The following is a 10,678-nucleotide window of genomic DNA, read 5'->3' on the forward strand; positions in this document are numbered from 1 at the left end:
GAAACTCAGCGGTTGAGGCAGCATCTATGGAGCGACGGATAGTCTCCCCATAGATGCTGCCTCACCTGCTGAGTTTCTCCAGCATTTTCTGTCTACCTCTCATAACTTTTGTTTACTGTTTCCAAATATAGAATTAGACTAGAATGGCCTACTCCTGCACCTATTTTCTACGTTTCTATGAAGGGGTGCAGAGTAGATTTGTGAGGATGTTGCCAGGACTAGAGGGTGTGAGCTACAGGGAGAGGTTGAGGAGGCTGGGTCTCTATTCCATGGAGCGCAGGAGGATGAGTGGAGATCTTATAGAGGTGTATAAAATCATGAGAGGAATAGATCGGGTAGATGCACAGAGTCTCTTGCCCAGAGTAGGGGAATCGAGGACCAGAGGACATGGGTTTTGGGGGAAGATTGAATAGAGGGGTAACTTTTTCACACAAAGGGTGACGGGTGTATGGAACAAGCTGCCAGAGGAGGTAGTTACTATAATGATATTGGTACCAGGTACCTGTATATTGATATCAGGTATGTGGTATTGAGGGATATGGGCCACACTCGTGCAGGTGGGACTTGTGTAGATGGGGTGTGTTGGCACACTATATAACTCTATCTATGAACTTGAGGGAAAGACTACTGTCTTTCCGCTGACTGGTTAGCACGCAACAAAAGCCTTTCACTGTACCTCGGTACACGTGACAATACACTGGACTGTGTTGGAGGTTCCTCGAGAACCTCTGCAGTGTTATACCATGAGGAGCCGCTGATCGCTGTGGCGATCTGGAGCCGATCACCGTGACTCACTCGTTCCTGCTGTTTTGCTTTAATGTAACAGGCCCGTCTGACACACTCGAACCTGCTGCCATCACAGAGTCACAGCACAGAAACAGGCCCTTCAGCCCAATCAACATGCCCCATCTACACGAAATATAGACACAAAATGCTGGAGTGACTCAGCAGGAAAGGCGGCATCTCTGGAGAGAAGGAATGCGCGACGTTTTGGGTCGAGACCCTTCTTCTACTCCAGTCCCACCTGCCCATGTTTGGCCCATATCTAGGGTTGCCAACTATCCGGTATTAGCCGGGACATCCCGTATATTGGGCTAAATTGGTTTGTCCCGTGCGGGACCGCCCTTGTCCCGTATTTGACCGGGTCGAGGGGACTTTCGGGTCAGAGCGCCGCGTCTGGCCCCTCCTCACCCGTCCCGACGTAATGCAGCCCATGGAGTGCAGCAGCAGCAGCAGCAGCAGCAGCGCCTCGCCCGTGGCCCCGTCGGTCAGTCGGCAGCCCGGCCAACTGTCCGACCTTCAGACCTTCGCTTACCGCCGACACTACCATCACCCCCCCTCCTTCTCACGGCCGATCGTCGGTTCACAGGTTAGACGGGGGCGCCGGACTTTGCACGTGACGTTGCGCGCCCCACAGGCCAAAACTGCTCAGCTGGCCCGCCGGCTGGGCTTTGTGTGCAGTCCAGCACCCGGGGCCAACTCATTATTCACCCAGCCACGGCCGAGTCGGTCAACGAATTGCCGTTGGGAATTTGTCCCGTATTTTGACCTTTTGTCCCTTACCCATCCCCACCCATATCCCTCTAAACCAGTCCTATCCATGTATCTGTCCAAATGTATCTTAAATGTTGTTATAGTCCCAGCCTCAACTACCTCCTCCGGCAGCTCGTTCCATACACCCACCATCATCTGTGTGAAAAAGTTACCCCTCTGGTTCCTATTAAATCTTTCTCCTCTCACCTTAAACCGATGTCCTCTGGTCCTCGATTCGCCTACTCTGGGCAAGAGAGACTGTGCATCTACCCAATCTATTCCTCTCATGATCTTATACACCTCTACAAGATCACCCCTCATCCTCCTGTGCTCCAAGGAATAGAGACCCAGCCTACTCAATCGTGTTTAAGAAGGAACTGCAGATGCTGGCAAAATCGAAGGTAGGCAAAAATGCTGGAGAAACTCAGCGGGTGAGGCGGCATCTATGGAGCGAAGGAATAGGTGACGTTTCGGGTCGAGACCCTTCTTCAGTCTGAAGCAGGGTCTCGACCCGAAACGTCACCTATTCCTTCAGTGCATAGATGCTGCCTCACCCGCTGAGTTTCTCCAACATTTTTGTCTACCTATAGCTCACACCCTCTAGTCCTGGCAACATCCTCGTAAATCTCCTCTGCACCCTTTCCATCGTGGACATTATCCAGAGGTGATAGAGAGTCATGGAACACAATGCATAGACTATCCCAAACATAGCAACAGGGCAGCACTGGGGAAGGTCTCACCCTTAGAGATGCTGCCTTTCCCACGGGAAAGCTTGACAGCGGTCCTACCCTCCCATCAACCTCACTGGAGACCTTCCAACTATCTTTAATCAGACTTTATCTTGCACTAAATGTTCATATGTGATAGGAGCAGAATTAGGTCATTCGGCCCATCAAGTCTACTCCACCATTCAATAACCTAATTCTGCTCCTGTAACAAGCCCCTTGGCCAACTGAGTCCACGCCGACCAGCGATCCTGCCGCACACTTACACTATCCTACACACACCAGGGACAATTTATAATTTTTGCTGAAGCCAATTAACCTACAAACCTGCAAGTCTGTACCCAGAGAAAACCCATGCAGGTAGAGTCACTGTGGATTGAGTTGAGGAATTGTAAAGACAAGAAGCCACTAATTGGTGTTATCTACAGACCCTCAAATAGTAGCCCGGATGTAGGGTGTAAGTTGCAGCAGGAGTTAAAACTGGCATGTAACAAAAGTAATGCCACTGTGGTGATGGGGGAATTCAATATGCAGGTAGTCTGGGATGATCAGGTTGGTTCAGGACCCCTAGAAAGAGAGTTTGTAGAATGCCTCCGAGATGGATTCTTAGAGCAGCTTGTAATGGAGCTGACCAGAGAAAAGGCAATTCTGGATTTAGTGTTGTCCAATGAACAGATTTGATAAGAGAACTCGAGGTAAAGGAATCGCTTGGAGGTAGTGATCATAAAACTAATATGATTAGTTTTAATTTGCAATTTGAGAAGGAGAAGGTTAAATCGGAAGTGTCAGTGATGCAGTTGAATAAAGGGGACTATGAAGGCATGAGAGAGGAGCTGGCCAAGATAGACTGGAAAGGGATTTCTGGGCATAATCTGGAAGACGCAGGATCATTTCATTCCAAAAAGGAAGCAACCGTGGCTGACAAGAGAAGTTAGGGATAGAATAAAACTAAAAGAAAAGATGTATAACACAGCAAAGAGTAGCTGGAAGCCAGAGGATTGGGAAACTTTCATAGGACAACAGAAGGAAACAAAACGGGCAATACGGGTTGATAAGATGAAATACGAGGGGAAGCTGGCCAGGAAAATAAAGAAGGACAGTAAAAGCTTCTTTAGATATGTTAAGGGAAAAAGAGTAGCAAAGTCAAATGTGGGTCCCTTGAAGGCTGACATGAGTGAAATTATTGTGGGCAACAAGGAAATGGCAGAAGAGTTGAATAGGTACTTCGGATCTGTCTTCACTAAGGAAGACACAAACAATCTCCCAGATGTACTGGAGGACAGAGGATATAAGGAACTGAAAGAAATTTCCATTAGGCGAGGAATAGTATTGGGTAGGCTAATGGGACTGAAAGATGATAAATCTGCTGGTCAGCATCCCAGGGTCCTCAGGGAGGTGGCTCTAGAAATAGTGAACGCATTGGTGATCATTTTCCAATGTTCAATAGATTCAGGATCAGTTCCTGTGGATTGGAGGATAGCTAATGTTATCCAACTTTTCAACAAAGGGGCGAGAGAGAAAATGGGGAATTACAGACCAGTTAGCCTGACTTTGGTGGTGGGAAAGATGCTGGACTCAATTATTAAAGAGGTAATAATGGGGCATTTGGATAGCAGTAAAAGGATTAGTCCAAGGCAACATGGATTTATGAAAGGGAAATCATGCTTGACTAATCTTCTGGAATTTTTTGAGGATGTGACAAATAAAATGGATGAAGGGGTGCCAGTGGATGTAGTGTATCTAGACTTTCAGAAAGCCTTTGATAAGGTCCCGCACGGGAGACTAGTGACTAACATTAGAGCACATGGTATTGGGGGTAGGGTGTTGATATGGATAGAAAATTGGTTGGCAGACCGGAAGCAAAGAGTAGGAGTGAACGGGTCCTTTTCAGAATGGCAGGCAGTGGCGAGTGGAGTGCCGCAAGGCTCGGTGTTGGGGCCGTAACTGTTTACCATATATATTAATGATTTGGAAGAGGGAATTAGGAGCAACACTAGCAAGTTTGCGGATGACACAAAGCTGGGTGGCAGAGTGAGCTGTGAAGAGGATGTTAGGAGGTTGCAGGGTGACCTGGACAGGTTGAGTGAGTGGGCAGATGCGTGGCAGATGCAGTATAATATAGATAAATGTGAGGTTATCCACTTTGGCGGCAAAAACAAGGGGGCAGATTATTATCTCAATGGGGTTAGGTTAGGTAAGGGGGAGGTACAGCGAGACCTGGGCGTCCTTGTACACCGGTCACTGAAAGTTGGCGTGCAGGTACAGCAGGCAGTGAAGAAAGCTAATGGAATGTTGGCCTTCATAACAAGAGGATTTCAGTATAGGAGTAAAGATTTTCTTCTGCAGTTGTCTAGGGCTCTGGTTAAGACCACATCTGGAGTATTGTGTACAGTTTTGGTCTCCTAATTTGAGGAAGGACATCCTTGTGATTGAGGCAGTGCAGCGTAGGTTCACGAGATTGATCCCTGGGATGGCGGGACTGTCATATGAGGAAAGATTGAAAAGACTAGGCTTGTATTCACTGGAGTTTAGAAGGATGAGGGGGACTCTTATAGAAACATATACAATTATAAAAGGATCAACTGGATGGATTTAAGAGAGAGTTAGATAGAGCTGTAGGGGCTAGTGGAGTCAAGGGATATGGGGAGAAGGCAGGCACGGGTTATTGATGATCCGTCATGATAACAATGAATGGCGGTTCTGGCTCGAAGGGCCAAATGGCCTCCTCCTGCACCTATTTTCTATGCTTCTATGTTTCAAGATCACGGGGAGAACATACAAACTCCCTATAGAGAGCACCAGAATTCATGATGGAACCCGGGTCTCTGGCGCTGTGAGGCAGCAGCTCGACTGCTGTGCCACTGTGCCACTCAGAAGTTCACCAGAGATGCTGCCTGACCCCTTGAATTACTCCAACGCTTTGTGTCCTTATATGTATTAACCATCTATTGTCAATTGTCCAGCATGTGCAGTTCTTTGTTTCTACACATTGAATCTGTAGTTAGGTTAGGAGAGAGAGCCTACTGTAGATACAAGAGCTGATGTTTGTGGAGCAGAGTCGCAGGCTTGCTTTTACACCGTCTCGTTGATGTCCCATCCAGGATACGGCTGAGAGCTCTCCAGCTGACAAAGTACTTTGTCATCACTCCAAACATTTCCAACGCTGTTGCTCGTGCATCTAATGAGGAGCTGACGTGGCCACACAAGGGAGAATCAATAGATGAGAACGCAGCGGTAGAGTTGCTGCCTCACTGTGCCCGATTCCCGGGTTCCATTCTGGCTACGGGCGCTGACTGTACGGAGTTTGCACGTTCTCCCCGTGACCTGCGTGGGTTTTTCTCCGAGATCTTCGGTTTCCTCCCACACTCCAAAGACGTGCGGGTTTGTAGGTTAATTGGCTTGGCATAATGTAAATTGTCCCTCGTGTGTAGGATAGTGTTAGTGTGGGGGTTTACTGGACGGTGCGGACTCGGTGGGCCGAAGGGCCTGTTTCCGCGCTGTATCTCTAAACTAAACTAAATCCAAGGAGCATTCAGAAGGGACAATGATAGAGTGTTTGGATGTAGAACTTAATTATAGAGAAACACAGCGTGGCAACAGGCCGTTCAGCCCAACTTGTCCACACTGGCCAACATGTCCCAGCTACACTAGTCCCACCTGCCTGCATTTGGCCCACATCCTTCTAAATCTATCCTATCCATGTACCTGTCTAACTGTTTCTTAAACGTTGGGATAGTCCCAGCCTCAACTACCTCCTCTGGCAGCTCGTTCCACACACCCACCACCCTTGTGTGAAAAAGTTGATAAAAGTTACCCCTCGGATTCCTATTAAATCTTTCCCCCCACCTTGAACATATGTCCTCTGGTCCTTGATTCCCCTACTCTGGGCAAGAGACTCTGTGCGTCTACCCGACCTATTCCTCTCAGGCAACTTGGCAGCACAAGGTGATCAACTCCATCGATAGGTGATGGACCTCCATGTCCAGAGGACCTCATCAGCGTCACACACCGCTCAGGAGCTGGCATCTAGTTTAGTTTAGAGATACAGCACGGAAACAGGCCCTTCGGCCCACTGAGTCCATGCCGACCAGCGATCTCCCATTCACATTAGTTCTATGTTATCCCACTTTCTCATCCACTCCCTACACACTAGGGGGCAATTTACAGAGGGGCCGATTAACCTACAAACCTGCACGTCTTTGGGAAACCGGAGCATCTGATGGAATAGGTGACGTTTCGGTCGAGACCCAAAACGTCACCCATTCTTTCTCTCCAAAAAATGCTGCTTGACCCGTTGAGTTACTCCAGCACTCTGTTCTCCACAGATGCTGCCTGACCCGCTGAGTTACTCCACACTCTGAAACGTCACCTATCCATGTTCTCCACAGATGCTGCCTGACCCCCTGAGTTACTCCAGCATTTTGTGCCTATCTATAGAACTGTACAGCACTGGAACAGGCCCTTCGGCCCACAATGTCTGTGCCAACCATGATGTGCAGGCCATCACTTATCTACCTGCACATAACCCATACCCCTCCAGGTACAAGCTACGTGGGGTGAAGAGAGGTGGTAGCTACTGGAGCCCTGGTGTGACATTATACCTGGTGTGCACCACCTCATGAGGTGAAGACCCTGAACAATGATGTCTGGTTTATGTTCATAGGGCCATAAGGGGTAGGAGCAGAATTAGGCCATTCGGCCCATCAAGTCTATTCCGCCATTCAATCATGTCTGATCTATCTCTCCCTCCTAACCCCATTCTCCTGCCTTCTCCCCATAACCCCTGAAACCCGTACTAATCAAGAATCTATCTATCTATGCCATAAAAATATCCATTAAAGGCCTCCACAGCCTTCCGTGGCAAAGAATTCCACAGTTTAACCACCCTCTGACTAAAGAAATTCCTCCTCATCTTCCTAAAGGAACGTCCTTTAATTTTGAGGCTGTGATCTCTGGTCCTAGACTCTCCCACTAGTGGAAACATCCTCTCCACATCCACTCTGTCCAAGCCTTTCACTATTCTGTAAGTTTCAACGAGGTCCCCCCTCATTCTTCTAAACTCCAACGAGTACAGGCCCTGAATCTGACTGTGGCTGCACACTGCTGGCATTGATTAGCTGGGCTGCAGGAAACATGGTCAGCACGGTAGACAACAAGAAGGAAGTCATGACTCACGGAGCCAGCGGGCGTTGGCACCAGCAGAAGAGGAAAGGAACTTCAATCACTCCTCGTAAACAAACAGAGTCCACGTCAAATTTAGATTCATTATTTCACAGTGTAAATGTGCCCAAATAAAACAAATTTATTCTCCACGTTCTTACAATATGTATCACTTATAGGTTTGTTTGACAAATTGAACATGAGGTGCTGGAATAACTCAGCGGTTCAGGCAGCATCTGTGGAGAACATGGATAGGTGACGTTTCACAGAGTGCTGGAGTAACTCAGCGGGTCAGGCAGCATCTGTGGAGAACATGGATAGGTGACGTTTCACAGAGTGCTGGAGTAACTCTGCGGGTCAGGCAGCATCTGTGGAGAACATGGATAGGTGACGTTTCCGATCAGGAACCTTCTTCAGTTTGAAATGTCACCCATCCTTTTCCTCCAGAGATCCTGCCTGACCCGTTGAGTTACTCCAGTACTTTGTGTCTATCTTCAGTATAAACCAGCATATGAGTTCCTTTCTACACATACAGTTAGAGCTGTTGATCCAGAACAAATCTGAGTATTTCTGACCACACTGGAGACATGTATTTTTAGCAAAAATATTTTGTAGCAAATGTAGCAAATATATTTACCACAGACACAGACACACACATAACTTGGGATAGTGGGAATAAAGTCGACCATCGGTTACCTTGTCCTGAGATGCTGAGAGTGCAGCAGCCTTGCTAATGGAGACATTCTTCATAAGTGATAGGAGCAGAATTAGACCATTTGGCCCATCAAGTCTACTCCACCATTCAATCATGGCTGATCTATCTCCCCTCCTAACCCCATTCTCCTGCCTTCTCCCCATAACCTCTGACACCCGTACTAATCAAGAACCTATCTATCTCTGCCTTAAAAATATCCATTGACTTATGGTCTTCACAGCCTTCTGTGGCAAAGAATTCCACAGATTCACCACCCTCTGACTAAAGAAATTCCTCCTCATTAAAAGGTTGTTTAATTTTAAGGCTTTGACCTCTAGTTCTAGACTTTCTCACTAATGGAAACATCCTCTCCATATCCACTCTATCCAAGCCTTTCACTGTTCTGTATGTTTCAATGAGATCCCCCCTCATTCTTCTAAACTCCAGCGAGTACAGGCCCAGTGCCGTCAAACGCTCATCATATGTTAACCCACTCATTCCTGAGATCGTTCTTGTAAACCTCCTCTGGACCCTCTCCAGAGCCAGCACATCCTTCTTTAGATATGTTGCCCAAATTGCTCACAATATTCCAAATGCGGCCTGACCAGCGCCTTATAGATCCTCAACACTACATCCCTGTTTTTGTATACAAGCCCTCTTGAAATAAATGCTAGCATTGAGTTTAGAAACATAGAAAAATACGTGCAGTAGTAGGCCATTCAATATGATCGTGCCAGCACCGCCATTCAATATGATCGTGGCTGATCATCCAAAATCAGTACCCCCGTTCCTGCATCCCCCCCCCCCCCCCCCCCCCATATCCCTTGTTTCCTATAGCTCTAAGAGCTAAATCTAACACTCTCCTGAAAACATCCAGTGAATTGGCCTCCACTGCCTTCTGTGGCAGAGAATCCCACAGATTCACAACTCTCTGGGTGAGGAAGTTTTTCCTCATCTCAGTCCTCAGTTTGCTTTCTCTATTCGACTTGCAAATTAACTTTTTGGGAATCCTGCACCAGCACTCCCAAGTCCCTTTGCATTTCTGGATTCTCTCCCTGCTTTCTGCTGGTCTGATAGCTCTATTGCAACATGCCAGACACCCACCCGCACACCATCTGTTCCTCAACGCCTGGTGAAAGGCAGCGGCCAAAGGAACATCTGTCACTTACTCTCGCCCTCCGTCTTCTCGCATGTCCTGCTCCAGGTGATCTGCCGAGTCTCCAGTCTAACCTGGAACGTCTTCCTCTCGGGTCTCTGAGACTTCTTCTGATGGAACAGGGTCATGACGGAGCCCAGCTCCAGGCTGCGGCTCACCCTGCCCATCTCTGCTTCCACCCTCCAGTCGTCCAGCAAGAATCCATTGGAGAAGGCGGCTGCGGCCACGGACATCTTCACTGCGCCATCTGGGAGTTGGCCGTGGGGTTGGGGCAAGGTCGGCAACACAACGCGGCCACCGGCGGTAGTCAGCGCCTCTCCAGCGCTGGCTCTAGCCCGTGGACCGGCCGAGTGGTCGTGAGGCGTGGGGGGGGGGGGGGGGGGGGGGGTGGGGGGGGGGGGGGGTTGAGGGAAGGTGTGGGGGGGAGGGTGAGGGGAGGTGAGGGTGAGGGGAAGGTGTGGGGGTGAGGGTGAGGGGGGGGGTGAGGGGAGGGTGTGGGGTGTGGGGGTGAGAGTGAGGAGGGGGTGTGGGGGTGAGGGTGTGGGGAGGAGGTGAGGAGGGGGTGAGGGTGAGGAGGGGGGTGAGGAGGGTGAGGGAAGGTGTGGGGGTGAGGGTGAGGGGAAGGGCGAGGGGGCGGTGAGGGTGAGGAGGGGGTGAGGGATGAGCGAGAGGGGGTAAGGGCGAGGGGAAGGGTGTGGGGGTGAGGGGGAGGGTGAGGGGTGGGGGTGAGGGCGAGGAGGGGGCGAGGGGGGCGCGGGTAAGGAGGGGGCGTGGGGGTGAGGGTGAGGGTCGCCTCCGGCACCAGCTGCCAACGTAGGCTGAGATGATCCAACGTGGACAGCGGGGAGGGAGACGGGGCGTTGCGGCGCCGGGTGTCACAGCCCGAGGCTGGAGATCCCCAGATGTTCACACTGACACAGAGACTCAGGCACAGGCACCGAGACACAGGCACAGACACAGACAGACAGATAGCGAGAGCGCTGGGTCGGCAGCACAGAGCGGGCGGCGGCGGCGATGGACGGACTGCGCCGGAGACGGATCCGGAAAAACAGCGAGAGGCAGGAATGTGAAAGATCAGATGCTAGAAGAGAGAGAGAGAGAGAGGGGAGGGAGGAATAGAGGGGGAGAGAGGGAGGGAGAGAGAGAGAGAGAGAGGGGAGGAGGGAGGGGGGGAGGAGGGGTGAGGAGGGAGGGAGAGAAGGGGAGAGAGGAGGGAGGGAGAGAAGGGGAGAGAGAGGAGGGAGAGAAGGGGAGAGGAGAGAGGGAGAAGGGGAGGGGAGAGAGGAGGGAGAGAAGGGGAGAGAGAGGGAGAAAGAGCAGGAGGAAGGGACTGTGCCTGGAGGGGGTGGAGGGGTTGAGAGATGATGAAAGAATGGGTCGACTGGGCTTGTATTCACTGGAAAGATGAGA

General features: G+C 50.0%; 1 protein-coding gene across 1 annotated transcript in view; it reads right to left on the minus strand.

Moving 5' to 3' along the window:
- Positions 1-9,634, minus strand: part of LOC129696002 (1-phosphatidylinositol 4,5-bisphosphate phosphodiesterase gamma-1-like) — a 130,152-nt gene extending 120,518 nt beyond the window's left edge. Inside the window, exon 1 of the mRNA XM_055633422.1 lies at positions 9,282-9,634. Coding sequence (XP_055489397.1) covers positions 9,282-9,501 — 220 coding nt within the window. The 5' untranslated portion in view covers positions 9,502-9,634. The remainder of the gene's footprint in view (positions 1-9,281) is intronic.
- Positions 9,635-10,678: the final 1,044 nt, after the last annotated feature.

This window comes from Leucoraja erinacea, chromosome 4 (genome assembly GCF_028641065.1).
Source record: "Leucoraja erinacea ecotype New England chromosome 4, Leri_hhj_1, whole genome shotgun sequence".
Taxonomy (NCBI): Eukaryota; Metazoa; Chordata; class Chondrichthyes; order Rajiformes; family Rajidae; genus Leucoraja; species Leucoraja erinaceus.